Source organism: Gossypium hirsutum, chromosome A05 (assembly GCF_007990345.1).
Source record: "Gossypium hirsutum isolate 1008001.06 chromosome A05, Gossypium_hirsutum_v2.1, whole genome shotgun sequence".
Taxonomy (NCBI): domain Eukaryota; kingdom Viridiplantae; phylum Streptophyta; class Magnoliopsida; order Malvales; family Malvaceae; genus Gossypium; species Gossypium hirsutum.
In genome coordinates this window covers 47,856,608-47,874,432 of record NC_053428.1, presented here as the reverse complement: position 1 = coordinate 47,874,432, position 17,825 = coordinate 47,856,608, and the positions used below count along the sequence as shown (strand labels likewise).

Sequence of the window (17,825 nt, the reverse complement as noted above, 5' to 3'; positions counted from 1 at the left end):
TAATCAAGCCTATGGTGCAATAATAAACAACTTTGTTAACATAAAGTATTGGTTAAAATATTTAACAAATTGTATTGCTAAAAATAAACTTTGGGTGAACATCATCACTGCTCCAACGACGACTTGCACATGCATGGCTCAAAGCTTCAATGGGTGAACTTTTACCGTATAAATTATGTTCCAAATTATAAATTACTGTAAAAATAAAGAGGGAAACAAGTTCTATAAGATTTAAATTTAGGCAATAACGAGAATATGATTGATGTTGCTCAGCTCTACCTTGTGCACGAAATTGACATGCTGTAAATAGCAGTTGCATGTTTTATTTTATGTTATTCAATTTACAAAAAAATAAAAATAAATAAAAGGTTACAATATTAAGGATAAGTTTAGATAGATAATATATTTATTTATGATTAATATAAAAATAACGATAATGACAAAATTAAATATTATAATAATATTATACGGTGAGACATAAAAATTAAATATATTGAACCGTCTATTTAAACTTATACTAAATATTACATTTCTATCCGTATTTGTATCTACTCCAAATATGATTGGAAGATGAGAAATGTGATTCGCACAGTAGTGCTGAGAGGTGTTCAAGTTATTTCAACCAATACTTTATTTTAACAAAAGTTGCTTTAATAAATAATATTTTTTGAGTTTTTAAAATTTTTATATAATTTTTTTATAATTTTTTCACTGAGAAATTAATTAGATGTATTTTTTAGTAAGGGTCGAATTGTTTTATTTTATTTTATTTTCTAGTGAGGTTAAAAAAAAAAAAAGAAGCTTTAAAGCTAAGGGAAAAAGACTGATAAAAGAAGAGAAAAACAAATTCCCTTTTCTCTCGTCACTCTTCTGTATTGATGAATATGCCATCACACAGACCGTCGGCAAACTGATATAATATGTTTTTCATGTCTGCTATCACCCATTTGTCGCCTTTAACTCACACCATATCTTCGATCTCAAGCGGATTCACATTCTCATTAGCTCGTTCCTTCTCACATGACTCGCTTTGTCTCAACAAGCTCTTGGCTTACCCCAAAGACATTGCTTCTATTTCGCTTCTTTTTGATCAATTCGATCAACCCAGCCCTCAACAATGGGACATCATTATCAGAGACATTTCTTCAAGTTCCCAACCCGAGAAGTCCCTCCTTTTCTACATTGTAATGCGTAGAAATGGTGTCGTTCCCAGTAAACACACTTTCCCTTCCCTTCTCAAATCCTTTTCCAAGTCCAAACGAAACCCGCTTCAGCTTTTGCCTCATATAGTTAAGTACGGAATGGATTCCGACTCTTTTGTGAGGAATTCATTGATTGCCGTACTTTTTAGCTCGCTAGACGTGCAACTTGCTCGTCAAGTGTTCGATGAAAGTACGCAAACGGATGTGGTTTCTTGGACTGCCTTAATTAACGGGTATTTGAAAATTGGTTGCTTTATTGAAGGGTTGAAATGCTTCAAGGAAATGAGGTTAAAGTGTGTAAAAACTTGCGGAATGACTGTTGTAAGTATCCTCGGCGCCGCAGGAAAAATGGGTAATGTTTGGTTTGGAAGGAGTATTCATGGATTATACGTAGAAACAGGGAGAATTAAATGGGATGTTTTCATTGGTAGTGCCATTGTTGATATGTATTCAAAATGTGGCGTCTATGGTGAAGCACGAAAATATTTCGATCAAATGCCAAGTAAAAATGTGGTGTCATGGACAGCTTTGATAGCTGGTCATTTGCAATGTAATAGATATAATGAAGCAATTATCTTCTTTCAAGATATGCTAATGGAGAAGGTTAGGCCAAGTGATTTTACAATTACTAGTGTTCTTGCTGCTTGTGCTGAAATAGGGGATTTGATCCATGGAAGGTGCGTTCATGGACATATAAGTAGATATAAATTGGAGATGAATTCAGAAGTTGGGACGGCATTGATAAATATGTATGCAAAGTGTGGGTGTTTGAATGAGGCTTTCATGGTTTTTAAGAAACTTTGTGGAAAAGATGTTTATGCTTGGACTGCCATGATTAATGGGTTTGCCATGCATGGTGATGCAATAGGCTCCTTAAATCTGTTTAATGAAATGCTAAGTAGTGGTATTCATCCAAATGAAGTAACCTTCCTTGGAGTTGTTAATGCATGCTCTCACGGAGGTCTTGTTGATGAGGGACGCAAAGTCTTCACAATGATGAAGCAAAGGTATGATTTGGAACCTGGCTTAGATCATTACAGTTGCATGGTTGACATGCTTGGTCGAGCCGGGTACTTGGAAGAAGCAAAGAAGATGATCGAAGATATGCCAATAGAGCCTACGGCTCGAGTATGGGCAGCTCTGTTTGGGGCATGTATGATTCACAAGGCATATGATCTAGGTGAATATATTGGAAAACATTTGATCAAATTGCAACCAAAACATAGTGGTAGATATGCCCTTTTGGCAAACTTGTACTCAAGGTGCCAAAAATGGGATTCGGCAGCTGAGATAAGAAAGCTTATGAAAGAGAAAGGTGTTAAAAAGATACCAGGATGTAGCTGGATTGAAATCAATGGTGCAATCCATGAGTTCACTGCCTTTGGTTCATCTCATTATGAATCCTATAGTTTGAATGAGATGATTGATTGTTTTATAGCTCAAATGAGACTTGATTGTAGCTTCTTTGCATTTGATGTGGATATGGAATGAGATTATTTTCCGTAATGTGAGTTTTCATTTCTGACGAAGTAAACATTAGGCTTCAGTTAATGGCCATATTTTTGTGCTGAATAACATTTAAAACTAAGCAATTGGGGGGATTTTAGAAACTTAAAAGGGGCCTGAACAAACTCAAGGATTGAGAGGGTTTTCATGTCCCAATTAAAGTACGAGACATTTATACTTTGTAACTTATTTGAGTTTGACTAAAAACAAAATTAATTTTGGTTTAATTATTGTTGTGTTGAGTTCAACCTATCAATTGCTGAAAATTTTTTTTTTAGTTAATATTAAAAAATCACAGTTCAAACTTGAGCTCAAGTATAAATGATAATGTTTCAAGTCAAAATCAAACATAATTTATCCTATCCTAATCAAGCGTCTTATATATTAAATCAAGCTCAAGCATTGAAAACAAAAACAGTTCAAGCTTGAGTATAGGAATGTTTATGTAACAACAACTCAACAAGCAATCTTGGTACTATGTACTTCTTTCATAGTTCCTCTTTCTTTACAGAACTTCTTACATGATACATTGAGTCAAATAACTATTCTTTTTCATCGATAAAGGAGGAACATCCTGAAGTAAAACAAGTCGTAAACACCAACAAATAAGAGAAGTGAAAGGTAGATCATTAAGTTCTTATTATATAGTCAACGAGAAAGGCATGTTAAATAACATGTCTCTGCACACTATTTCCATCTTTTTAAATTTTTGATTTGTAAAAACTCAAAATTCTATAATTAAAAAAAAAGAAAAAGAAAAGGGAAAGAACCAATTTTTTATTGGGTCTTCTTTCTTAATGATTTGCACCATTCTTGGTATATCTGTATGAAAAGCTTCAAATGAGGATTTTGAAAAAAAAAAAAGAGAGTAAAAATCCCTAAAATTTTAATATTAACTTATGCGTAAATCTTAGATTAGCAAAAGGAAACCACAAAGTCAGATTTTAAAGTACTAAAAACTAAGCTATTAGAAGAAAAATAATAAAGAAAGAAAGAATTTATTTTATGGTATTTGATCTGAGGAAGGATCAGTATTTCAAAAAATGTGTTCGAATCTGAAAATAAAATATAGAATTAAATTGAGTTAGATTCAATATTAAGGTAAAAAAAATAAAATAAGTAGAATGTTAAGAAGAATAAATTTAACCCTACTGGATAACTTGTATTAAAAAATTGTCCATAATTAAACTTGGAAACTTCAAAAACCTCTAAAAGAACTCTTGTAAACATCAATAATCGAGTTTGAAGCATAAGACTTAAAAATAATAAACTCTAAAAATAAACATGAAAAAATCTTTGAACAAAGAAAACTTCAACTTTATATAATTGTGTTGAATATAACTCACCAAACTTCCTTTATATAGCACCTACATAATAAACTAACGAAATGTATCTAAGCAAACTTTATACATATATTATTAGCAAAACTAAACATTATTACAAATATTGAACTCTCCCTCTATAGGAGAGAAGAGGAGTAGAGTTTTCACTCAACCAATCCAAAAATTCTCTTTTAATGGTTAAGAAACATGGAAAATCTACCTACCTTTCTTGACTGATGATTTTGACACAAGAAATTAAATAAATGAAGAAGAAAATTTCCCTCCCCTCTTTATTCTGTTTTATAATAGTGACATAACCTATTCTTTGTTAGAACATTGTTTGGAAAATGTGAAAGTGCTGGCGCAGCGAAAATTTAAGAAAAATTATAAAACAGGTCTTCGTCATATGTAAAACAATAAATCTAATCAAATAAGTTTATGTATATCGAGGCTGTAAGGAAATATTCTTCTCGTAGTACCCCTTTGGAAAGGTGCATGAACACATAACTAAAAATTAATAATTATTACATTCAATTTTCTAGGAATCACAACTTTCGTAAAATTATTTTATCATAAATAATAAAATAATAGGATACATTCATTCACATACAAATCCCTAAACATATTTGTAACAACCCAACCCGTATCCGTCGCCGGAACAGAGTTACAGAATATTACCAAAACTTTCAGAAACATTTACAAATAAATCATGCAAGTTATATTCAAATTCCGAAATCATTCGTAACGTCCCTTAAATGGACCTTCTAGGTCCAATACGAGCATTAGAAACGAGTCGGGACTTAATCGGAACCTCTAAGAATTTTTCGCGAAATTTTAAAATTTTTCCAAGGTGCAGGGCTCACATGCCCATGTGGTCCAAGGGACACGCTCGTGTGACCCTAGGAGAAGCCCGTGTTAGAGGCCGTGTTCGACCCCGTGTAACTCTCTGACTTGTGCACACGGCCATGCCACACGCCCGTGTGTTAGGCCGTGTGGTTAATCAATTCAATTCGAAATTAGGTATAGGTTTCACACGGCTAAGACACACGCCCGTGTTCTAGGCCGTGTAGCATACATGGCTGAGACACACACTTGTGTCTCTGCACGTATGCTCAATTCTGAGCATTCTGTTTCTCAAAATTTAGGGTGTAGGGGACACACGGCCTAACTACACTTCTATGTACTTGGCAGTGTGTCACACACGATCTAGACACATGCCCGTGTGGTCCAAGGGACACGCTCATGTGACCTTGGGACAAGCCCGTGTTAGAGGCCGTGTTCGACCCCATGTAACTCTCTGACTTGTGCACACAACCATGCCACACGACCGTGTGCTAGGCCATGTGGTTAATCAATTCAATTCGAAATTAGGTGCAGGTTTCACACGGCTAAGACACACGCCTTTGTTCTAGGCCGTGTAGGACATATGGCTGAGACACACGCTTGTGTCTCTGCCCGTATGCTCAATTCTGAGCATTCTGTTTCTCAAAATTTAGGGTGCAGGGGACACACAGCCTAACTACACGCCTATGTACTTGGCTGTGTGTCACACACGGTCTAGACACACGCTCGTGTGTCTGTCCGCGTGGACAAAATAAAGCCATTCCTAGCTTCATTTTTCACCCAAAATCACATCCATGACCTGTACTTGAAACACACATCCAATACCAACCATTCCAAGCATTTAAATTAAACCAAATTATATCATTCAACATGACATACCATTACATGCATACATATTCATAACCTTGCCTTAGTTTAGTCCATATGTTAGACATAATAGATCAACTACTTAACACATATATAGCTACCATAGTATGACATTACAAATATATCAAAACAAACTGTTACTAGCCATTTTAGTAGCTACATTACAAGCATTATTTACATTTACATGCCAATATGGCCAATATATCCTATACATGCCATTGTAACCATAATTGCTTTACCAGATTGTACCGACATGGGCTGATGGAAAGTGTGAGTGATCTCCGCCAAGCTTCCAATCCAACGAGCTTCCGATTTACTCTAAAATAGGGAAATAAAACTAAGTAAGCATAAAATGCTTAGTAAGTTCATATAACATGGTACTTAACTTACCATTCATTTTGTTTTGAGGTAACTATGTAAGGCATAATCAATTAGTTTGATCTCAAGCCCTACACACATTCTTATTGCCCTTGTTAGTCATATATTTTATATTAACATCAAAACATATATAGGCTCAACAACAATCAAGTTTCTGAGCACATATGCTTTCCACAACATGTATTCATTCAACATGCATAATTCATCTCATTATTTCAAGTATAATTTCATAATAGTTCATTTCGAGTTCAAATCATTTCATATCAGAACTTTACTCATATTATTCAGAACATCACGATTAGTACACTCAAGGTGTACAAGTCTATAATCAAGAATGAACATATATTTATCAAATAAAGTCCATGTACAAATATCATCATCTCATGTTTTCATATATCATATGTCATGTATCATCATTTATTTGTATTTCAGCCGGATACGTGTAATAACTCATTTCTTATCCATATCTCTTCATATCAAGATTTTTATCGTTGAATTTATCTGAAATATCGATGGTTACACAAGTAGTACACTCGAGGTGTACGAATCAGAATCCGTCAATTCATGTGCAATGGTAACCATAGGGTACTGTATCGGAGAGTACACTCTTGAGCCACACATGTATATGACAAGATTACCAGTCCAGGCTAAATCCTTTTTTATGACATATGCTCTAAAGAGCTTGATCTGGATTACCTGTCTGGGCTAAATCCAATTCATAACATATGCTCGAGAGGATTTATATCAGGATTACCCGTCCGGGATAAATCCTTTCATGAATGAGGTCAATAGGATTACTCGTCCGAGCTAAATCCCGTCAGCAACAAATGTAAGACCTTATTCATTTCGAGAAATCACATATCCATTGATATTCATTTATTCAACGAGATTTAACATTTTTAAGCATTTCCCAACATGTAATTATTTCATACATCTACAACATTCTTATAATTTAAATGATCATATTCTACATTCGTTCTATGCATAAAAGTAACATTTTTCTCGTTTATCCTTTATCGGGCATTTTCGTTAATCGGGTATTGTCAGGTATATTTTCAACGCCATATACATATATGATATTTATACAATTCACAAATAAAACAATTAATTCAAGCATAAAAACATATAAAATTTAGCTACACGAACTTACATCGAGAATTGTTCGTGTATGAAAAATCTACTAATCCGACTTTTTCCTCTTTTCCTCGTTCTAGCTCCGAATTTGGTCTATCCGGATCTATACGAGTAAATTTGACATCAATTTATCGTATTTTATATTTAAGTGGACTCAATTTTTATCCTAGGCAAAATTACCATTTTGCCCCTAACTTTTCCATAAATTCTCATTTCGTCCCTAGGCTCGGAAAGTGAAATTTATGCAATTTACTCTATATTCCAAGCCTAACTGAAATTTATATACTACATTTACAGCACATACATTTCACAAATTTCAGAATTTTCTATGGGTTTTATCACTTTTTTCATTTTTTTCCCTAAATCAAGTTTCCATCCAAAATTGCTTTGTAAAAGTTGTTTGTCTATCAACAACCTTTTATTTTCTACCATAAAATTTATATTTCCAGATTTTCATCTATGACCCAAATTTCATACTTTGATAACTTTTCAAATTAATCCCCCAAATAGATAGATTAGACTATCCCGGTTTCAAAAATATCAAAATTACTAAAAACGGGGCCTGAATACTTACCCAATTTGGCCATGGAAGTTTATTCTCTCTCTCCTAGGATTTCCATGTATTATTTTGGGAAGAAGATGAGAAAAATAAGATGATAATTCTTTTATCATCTTTTGAATTAATTAATTTAATTTAATTTCAATTTAGTCCCTACCCCTTTTTAAATTTTTCAAGGATGAGTCATACCAAAATATCTACATATTTTATTTAATGGTCTAATTATCATATAAGGACCTCAAGTTTTGAATTCCATAGCTATTTAATCCTTATAGCTTCTAGAATTCAACTTTTGCATTTTATGCAATTTGGTCCTTCTCGTAATTAAGCACATAATCGATAAAGTTTTCTTATCAAAAATTTCACATGACATGTATATCATAATATGGACCATATATTAAAATAAAATAAATTTTATTTTTTGGCTCGAATTTGTGGTCCTGAGACCACTGTTCCGATTTCACTAAAATTGGGTAGTTACAATATTTATAATTACAAGAATGTCACATCTTATCAAAATTAATCACACATGAAGAAGAGAGAAAATTTCGGTATTGGTTTATAATATAAATATAGCAAAGTCTAGTTTTGATACCAATTGTTGAAAAAATTTCCTATTCAAAAATGATTTTCCTGCACAACAAAAATTAGAGAATTTAGGGATGAGCAAAACTCGACTCGATTCGAAAAAATCAAATTTTTTTTGAATTTCAAGTTAATCAAATTGAGTTATTTGAATAATTCAAACCAACTTGATTAAGTAATTCAAGTTTCGAGTTTGAATCGAGTTAAATTTTACAATTCGGATAATTCGAATTACAAATTGGTGTAAATATCCTATTGGTCCCTGTCAAGTTTGAAAATGAGTAAATTGGTTTCTCTGAACAAAAATTCAAAATAATTTTTAAAATTTAAAATATTTATAAAAATTTCAAAATTTATATTTTTTAAAAAATTATAAAAATTTCAAAAAAATCTAAAATATATATATAAAGAAAGTTTAAAAATTAAAATTTTTCTAGAATAATAATTTTAATACCTAAATAAGTTAATTAATGATTCAAGTTTATGATACTAAAGTATTTTTATTTTGCTTTGAAAAAGTTTTTCAAATTTATGTGCTATAACATGGAATTAGTTATATTGTAATAAGATTTTAATTTGACATATTTAATTTTTTAATTTAACTAGAACAATTTCACTTGATTTGATTCGATTCGACTTGAATTTTATTTCACTCGATTAGATTCGACTTTCAATTTTGACCACTTGCGCAAAATAAAAAACAATTTTATAAAAAAACAATTTAAAAGTGCAATTTTAACTGCAAGTGTACTGTGTTAGTTGTAATATTTGTAGTGTCAATAGAACACTAAATCATTCCAAGGGTCAAACCCAAAGGATTCGGGGATTAAACGATTTCTATACTATGAACATGCAATCAAAAGAGTCTAGCTAATTTAATCACTAAGCAATTATATTGCATAAAGTCATACAAGAGGTTAATTACACTAACTAATTATCTAGGAGCGGAAAAGGACTAAGTTGTAACTTGAGCAAAGTATGAAACTAACAAATACGATAACAGACAGATTTCATGTGGTTGGTTAACCTTTGTATTAGGGATCTAAATCGCTAATTCTCTTAAATTGGTTTAATTTTACCTCTCAGCCTCAATTTACCGATTTAAACAACTTAGTTTAGTTTATCTCTTGAACTTAGCAAACTAATCCAGGATTATAAAATTGGTGCACGATAAGATCTCCTTTCGATCTCACTTATCTTAATTTTCCCTTAGGGGCATGAATCCTAAGTTTTGAAATCTATTTGATTTAGTCCCTGAACCCCCCCAAAAAAAAACTTCCCCACATTTTCATCAACCAACCACCATTTATTTAGCTACTCATGCTTATATCTAAACATACTAACATCAAATAATCAATCACAAATTGCATTAACTTAATCACAAAGCAAGGCAAAAAAAAAAAACTCGAGCTTTCTTTCAAAAGCTTGAAGAAAATAACAATGCTAGTAAAATAGATGAACAAAAACATTAAAGAAACGATTTTTAACAGGATAAATGAAACAAAACTAAATAAGATTAAATCAAAGTATTACAGTGTAACTACAAGGAAAATTAAATTATTAAAAGGAAATTAACATTTAGCTACAATAAACTAGGAAAAAAAAGAGTTTGAATCCTAAAAAGATGAGAAAAACAACTAAACCCTAAGCTAAAAAGATGAAAAAGATTAATGTTCTAAAATTCTCTCTTTCTTTCAACCAAAAGAAGGCTTTTTAATCTGATTACAACCCAAAAAATGTGACCAAATTTCCCCGATCGTCTAATTTTGGTTGGGGGACATTTTGGAGAAGGATTACCCCTACGATCATTTTTTTGTCTCTCTCAATAGTGATTTCACAACACCTATGGTCTGGTATCGCAATATTCTTGTCAGTCTTGAAATGGGAGTCCTTTGGGAGCTTGGGTATCGTGATACCCTATAGTCGGTATCTCGATACCCCTGTTGGTGGCTCAACTTTCTTATTTTCAACATTGTTAGGGGTATCACGAATTTCATGCTTTAATATTACAAGAGCCCCTTTTAGGTGATGTTTTCATGTCGTTCGGGCCACATCAGACTCTACATCACTCACCAACCTCATTAGATTCCCTGGGTGCCAATTGGCCATCTTGGGTCTCAAAATAGCACAAAAAAGGTGCCTTAATCACTTAAATAAAATAAATAAAACTAACTAAAAACACGACAAGACGTCTAAATTTCTCGAAAACAAGCTCGTTAAGTGTAATAGGGAATGTAATTTGACATATCAAATTATGGTAGATCATGTTTCAATGAGCTAGCGAAGGGACCGATTGGACATATGTAATTAGGGCTCAAATGATTTATACTTAAGTAGCAACTTTTGCCTATTAATTATAAACTCATTTGGTCATGAAGTCATTCCATTATAGTATCATGATTGAGCTTTACCTAACAACATACTATTACAAAAGCAACTCGATCAGTGCTCGTCCAATGACCTTGTTATAACTGTTACCCTCATAGGATATCTTTAATCTCTTTGGGATAAATTCGCTCTCCCAATATGATTCTATTTTATCTCATGGTAACTATTACATCTTCCTTCATAAAAAGTCAATTACTATCAAATAGTAATTAAGTCATTCATCACAACGACGAACAACTTTTGGCCACGTTTACTTTTCATCTATCATGTAATGCCAAGAAGAGGATATAATTTACCCATGTCTTGATTTATGGATTTCACTAGTGTGAATGATGCTACATACAGTAGAATTAGTATACCCAACGCACCGGCTTTTTGTTCCTTATCCACTTAGGATTAAGGTATGCCACACTTTGAACGTCAAAAGTGAAAAAATCTATAAACAGATTCAGGATCTATTTTTCTTAGATCAAGTCTGATGTACTGTCAGTCTAGTCAATCACATCTATGTCTCTATCTTTTAGGAGTCATCTGCTCCTGTGCCCAAGACAAGGCATCTCCCAATTGGACTTGATAGACGACATATTAGTTTTTCAATCAGTTTGCTTATTTTTTATTAGACTAAGGACATATTTAGGTTCATCTACTAATATAAGTTGTCTTTCTGTATTATGATCTAACCACATAATATTGCTTAGTATTTGTTTAAACAATAGACAACTAGTGAGTCAATATTTGTTTCTAATTTTCTTTTCATGCAAAAACCACATGAGGACATAATACAAAGTATATTAATGTAATCCATGAATTATTTTATTAACCAATTTTTTCTAAAAAAATTATAAGTTTATAAACAAATATACTATACTTAAGGCACCAAATCCAACATTAGGCTAATAAGACTTTGAGTTTCGCACAAACCAATTACACAACTACGGAAAAAGAGCTGTTAGCTATGGTGTTCGTATGTGAGAAATTTCATCTTTACTTGATAGCTACTGAGGTTTATGTTTACACTGATCATTCTATGTTGAAATAAGTCATGAAGAAGGAAGAAAGAAAGAAAGAAAGTCAGGATTAATACGATAGGTTTTACTTCTTTAGGAATTTAACCTTGGGATTTTGGATTGAAAATGAGTAAAGACAAGTAGTTGACCATTTGTCTCGATTAGAATTAGATGGTAAAGGTGACAGTGATCTAATTATAAATGAGAATTTCATAGGTGAGCAATTTTTTTTGAATGAAATATTACTAGATAAAGGGAAAATCATCATCGACACCTTGTATGTTGATATAGTTAATTATTTCGTAAAATGAGTATTCCCTACAAGTGCTTCAGCCTGCAAAAGAGGATAATCATGCATGATGCAAAAGATTATATTTGAGAGGATTCGTATGCCTTCCAAACATCACACCCGATTTTCTTTAAGGACTTGAATTTAGAGGAGCTTTGGGAGTTAATTGAGCAAAGTAGAGACTTGGCAAACTCTATTACGAATTTTGGAAAATTTTGTGATTGTTGGGTAAATATTTAAGTTTCAATTCTGGTTTGGTTAGGATGGAACTAGCCGGTTCTCAAGTGGGAGACACAATAATTACTGGTGATTGACTAAAAGATATTGAGAGACTGTGCACAAGATATATATATTTGGGTGAAAGTGGACATTCTTGTAAAATAAATTCTCCTTAATTTTATCTACAAAACTTCTTCTTACTTGTGTTGTTTTCTTTGGTTATTGCAAATAAGAGGAGAACTTAGGAGCTCTGCATGGAACCGAAGTCATGAGAATTGAAGTCCAAAAGTTAAAAAACTGGTAAGCTTCTTAACGTTCTATATTTAAGAATTAGATAAAGGAGGGCAAAGACTCCTAATAAGTTTTTGTAAACTAGATTTTTGGTTTTAAGTTTGAATACCTTCTATTTAACCGATAAATGTTTGTCATGCTTAGCTGCCAAGATGAAGGAGGCTCTGGCATTTGGATAAGCTAAGTTGAAGAGGATAAAGGAATAAGTTTATGTACTCTAGCTTAGGTGTATAATGAAATTGAGCTATTGAATGATTTGTGTTGTGACTATTTTGGGTTGCCTAAATTTGTTACTGTACATAAAAATGGTGACTGAGCATGCTATGAATGCATAACCTTTTACAAGTACGTGAATATTTGTAAGTATGATCATTGAATGTCAAGCGAATATCATATGGTGTTAACATATGTAGCATACTTTGTGCTATGTATCAAGTACCTTTTTTGCATGAAATGTATGAGTAGTTTGTATATGGAGCATTGAGGTATTTACCTTGTTAGGCTAGGTGGAGATAGGAAAAATTGGCATAATGGTGGAATGGGTGGATAGAAATGGGATTCAAGGGAGTAAGGTGACATTACGTAATGGTATCGAATGGCTCACTAGAGCGACACCATGACAACTGTCTATCGACTCTATGGAGCAACATCACGACAACGGTTAATAGGTCTTACGTGCGACACCTCAAAAGAGGTTTATTGATTTTTCTGAATCGGGAGTTCGCTAGGAAAATAAACATGGGGTTACATTGTGTAAAACCATAGCTCTGCTATGGTAACATATGGAGTCTGCCAAGACAATAAACATGGGGTTACATTGTATAAGACCATAGGTCGGCTATGGCAACATATGGAGTCCGCTAGGACAATAAACATTGGGTTACATTATGTAAAACCATAGCTCGATTATGGCAACAAATTAAGTCGATCAGAATGGCAAACTAGGAAATTGACAGGGCAAGAAAATGGAAATCACCATAAGACTTGCGCAACGAGTAGCATAATAAGATGATTCGGCGCGCCCAAGAACGTGGCTAAACGGGCTAGTAAAGGAATCTACCAAAGTATTACGAAAAGAAGGATTTGGTCTATATGCCTTTAACAAAGGTAGAGGTAATAGATGAGATTCCCTCTTCAAGGCATGTAGTATCTGTCATTATTAGTTCGCTATTTGTTGGTAGGAAATATAACCTTGGGTATAATAAGTGGGTCAATTGTAACAAGCCGTTTTTAGTCAAATCAGAATAGTGGTTTCAATACCATAATTTTGAAGTTAAAATAATTATTTTATTATTATTTTAACGTCTACAGCATGATAATATATTTGTGTGAAAATTTCGTTAAGAAATTTTATCGTTTGATTAGTTAATTTGATAAAAAGGACTAAATCGCGTAAAGTGAAAAATTAGAGTTCTATAAGCTAAAAGGGTTTATTAGCTATGAAATTAAATAGTTGAGGTCCTTATGTTGCAATTAGACCATTATAATGGTGGGTGGACATTTTTGGACATATATTAGGTGATTTGTGTGTTTAATTAACAAAGTGAAAATTGTAATTCATGAAATAAATTAAAGTAAAATAACCTAAACTAAACTATCATCTTCTCCATGCTATATTCCACCGAAAATAAGAATAATAAACTCTATTGTTACACTTTGAAGCATTCGGCCATAGTACCTAGTGTATGTAAGTTAATTTTGACTCGGTTTTTAATTATTTCTATGTTTTTGTGATTGTTGCAGCTTAGTGTAGCTAAACCAGGGACTAATTTAAAAAAAGTTAAAGATTTTAGATGTTTCCATTGATGAATACATGAGTATTTTGATGTTTAATGATAGATTATGAATGTTTGATGATAATTATACAAGTTTTGTTAAGTGATTTTTAGTGAAAATGCAAATTAGGGATTAAATTATGAAATGTAGAAACTTTGTGGTTAAAATGTGAAATAATTGGAAAATATGGGCTACTAGAGACTTATTTGTAATTCAGCTAGCATGGGTTGTGGTTAAATTGCATGAATTTGTGTTTTAATGAAATAAGGACTAAATTGTAAAAGATGTGAAATATTAGGGGCAATTGTGTAAAAATTCCTTAAAGTGAATTTTGGACTAAATTGAATATAGAGATGATTAAATAAGTTAATTTTGATTACATATAGATCAAGAAAAGTGAAACTTGGATCTAGATCGAGGGAAAAACAAAGTTCTCGACTAATCGACCAGTTTAGCCGTTTTTACATCCAAGGTAAGTTTGTATGTAATAAGTTTCATTGTAAATATATTTTAAATGCTTTGATATTTCATAAACTATGAATACGAGACTACGGACACATTCGACAATGATCTAATGACGATTCGATGTTAGAAATCTCGGTTGAACCTTAGAAATAGACTTGGATACTAGTGATATGTCATTAGGGATTATTGTGATTATGTGATTTGGGTGCTGGTCTTGTAGGCCCTACCAGTGGTTGAGTATACCGAAATGTGTTGTGGTTACTTGATAGCTTGTGTGAATAGCATTGTGTAGCTACGTCTTGACCCACAGCTTGTGTGAGCAGGCCCGTTGATAGCCCTAGTGTAAGCAGTACATATGATATGAGATTGAGATAGCTTCAGCTATATATGTGGCACTTCGGGTGCAAGTTGCCCATGTATCCAATAGTATTCCGAATGGTTCAACGGGTAAATGAAAGACGTGGTTGTGTATGAGATTGACACGAGATGGTACAGGTATGTACATGGACCATATAAGATTAAATCGAAGAAGTTATGAAGTTCATAGGTAAGATTATGATAGAAAATGTGAAAGGTTTGTTAGTTATATGAATTACATATTGATATGTTCAAATTGATGATTTGTGTAATTTAAGATTGAGTTTATTTCATACGAGCTTACTAAGTTATATATAGCTTACTTTGTTTAATTTTCCATGTTTTATAGTGACTTTAAAGCTAGCTTGGACTCGGGGATCGTCGGAGACATCATCACACTATCCAACTATCAATTTGGTACTTTTGAGCTTATGTTTTGAGTATATGACTTTTGGTATATTTGGTAATGTGTTGTGCCATTTGAAATGGCTTGTTTATGTTTATATTTTGGGTGTAAATATATAGCCATGAGATTTGGTTTAAGTTGGTTATTTTGAATGTATATGTATATGTGATGATGGCCTATGATGTGGTCCATAATTGCTTGCAAATGATTTGTGGTAATTTAGCATTTATGGTAGCTAATGGTTAGAGATGGCTATTGTATGTTTGTGATTTTAGGTGAGACAAAATGTTTGGTTGAAATAATGCATATAAGTGTTTGAGATTAATGTGTATAGAGAATGGGAACATTGAATGTGCATGAATAATGTTTGATTTGGTTGAATGGAAATGCCTTTTGATACTATGTTTTGTGCATTTGAGTTTGGTGTAGGTACATGCAAGTTTGGGTGGCAAAATGGCTTGGTAAATAGCTTATTTTTGTCCATACGGGCAGAGACACGGGCGTGTGTCTCAGCCGTGTGTGACACACGGTTATGTTACACGGCCGTGTGTCCCCTGGTGTTGAAATTAAAATCAAGTCAGTATGTGTAACACCCCAAACCTGACCTAAACGTCATGGTTGAATTCGTGATTTCACATTGAAGTGGTTTTTGAATAAAACTTAGATTTATCAGAAACATTCATGCTGTTTAAATTCTTATTTGGGATCCTTTGAAAAGCTGATTTGTTTAATAAAACATATCTCATTCTTAGATTGTTATTACACTTTAAATCATTTGTTATTGCAGAAGTTTTTAAACCAAGTTACGTAAAGTGATAGTTGAAATCATTTGCTTTTTAGAAAGCCCAAAACCTATAGCTAACAGATCTAAGTTATCTTAATAAAATCCCCAAATAAAAATAATATTTAAAACGACCTTATTACATAAAAAACCCAAATAAAGCTACTTTTACTAAAACCGAACGAAATTAAGATCAGTGGTGTGACCGTTTCCGAATCTCTCGCAGCACCGTCTTGCCTAAGGATTACTTGCACAGTTACGCAGAGAAGGTGAGTTATGAAACTCAGTGTGTAATCCCTATTTAATGAACAGACAAACATACAATATTTGAACAGTCTGGGCTTAAGCCCATATCCACAGTAGTATCAGTGTGGGCCTTAGCCTATTACAGTACAGTAACAGTGTGGGCCTTATCCCATTCCGGTGCAGTATCAATAATACATAAAGAGGTCCTACCCAACCATCCTCTACACTCCACTCCATCCAACCCTACACTCCATGTCGGGAATAAATCAACCCACCCATCCCTACACTCCAGAATAAAGTACCAGTTTCAGCACTAACAGTATTTGCAGCAGAGCTGCCAGTAATAGGCTTGTAGCCTTTTAGTACACTTCCTTCAATAATATATATATCCCACCCCATGTAATGCAACATAATATAAATGTACATACGATAAGAATGACATGCTTAAACAGTCATATATCACATAGGGGTATTTTGGTCATTTACCTCATAGGAGTAAAACAGTCATTTTCCAAATTAAGGTTTAGGTACACTCATCGAACCAATAGTAGGTCCACAGTCGTCTCGTGTGACCCGTGCAACCTCTAACAGTTAAACAGCACGAAAGGGCCCAAGCCCATCATACGGCCCATGTCGGCCCACTCCTATACCTAAAGAACAATTAATAATCGATAATTCAATATTTAACCCATGATCTAAAAGAACCAATGAAGCTCTAAAATAATCACTACTCCTTACCAAAAGTTTCCCATGCCTAGGGGATGTGTCGATCTACTTGATCACTACCTACATTAAAGACATCACTTCCCTTCATTAGACTCGCACTTGAAGTCACTTAATACCTTTATAAACGCATCATCCTTACCAACACGATGAAACAGATTGCAGATTAAAGTTGTGATAAATATCGTACTAAGAATAGGGATTAATCTGGAAGGAGGCAAAGAAGTAGTCGGCCAGAAGAGATGCAGTAAGAAAACGGTTCAGTAAGGTGTCGAAAAGAAAGGGAAGAAGAAACAGTTGAAGCTTACCTAGGATATTCGGCCAACACCAAAATGCTAGAGTGAAAGAAGAGAGTCGTGCGCACAACACAATTGATCACCACACCGTTGCTAACCAACGGCAAAAACAAAAGTGACCAAGAGTATTTGGCCAAAATTCTCAAAATGAAAGAGAAAAGAATAAGGGAGAATAAATCGGCTCA

General features: G+C 33.2%; 1 protein-coding gene across 1 annotated transcript; it reads left to right on the top strand.

Moving 5' to 3' along the window:
- The first annotated feature begins 493 nt into the window (after positions 1-493).
- On the top strand, positions 494-2,708 carry LOC107955710 (pentatricopeptide repeat-containing protein At1g50270). Its single transcript, XM_016891510.2, has one exon. The coding sequence runs from the start codon at positions 921-923 to the stop codon at positions 2,691-2,693; it is 1,773 nt and encodes a 590-aa protein (XP_016746999.1). The 5' UTR covers positions 494-920; the 3' UTR covers positions 2,694-2,708.
- The last annotated feature ends 15,117 nt before the right edge of the window (positions 2,709-17,825 follow it).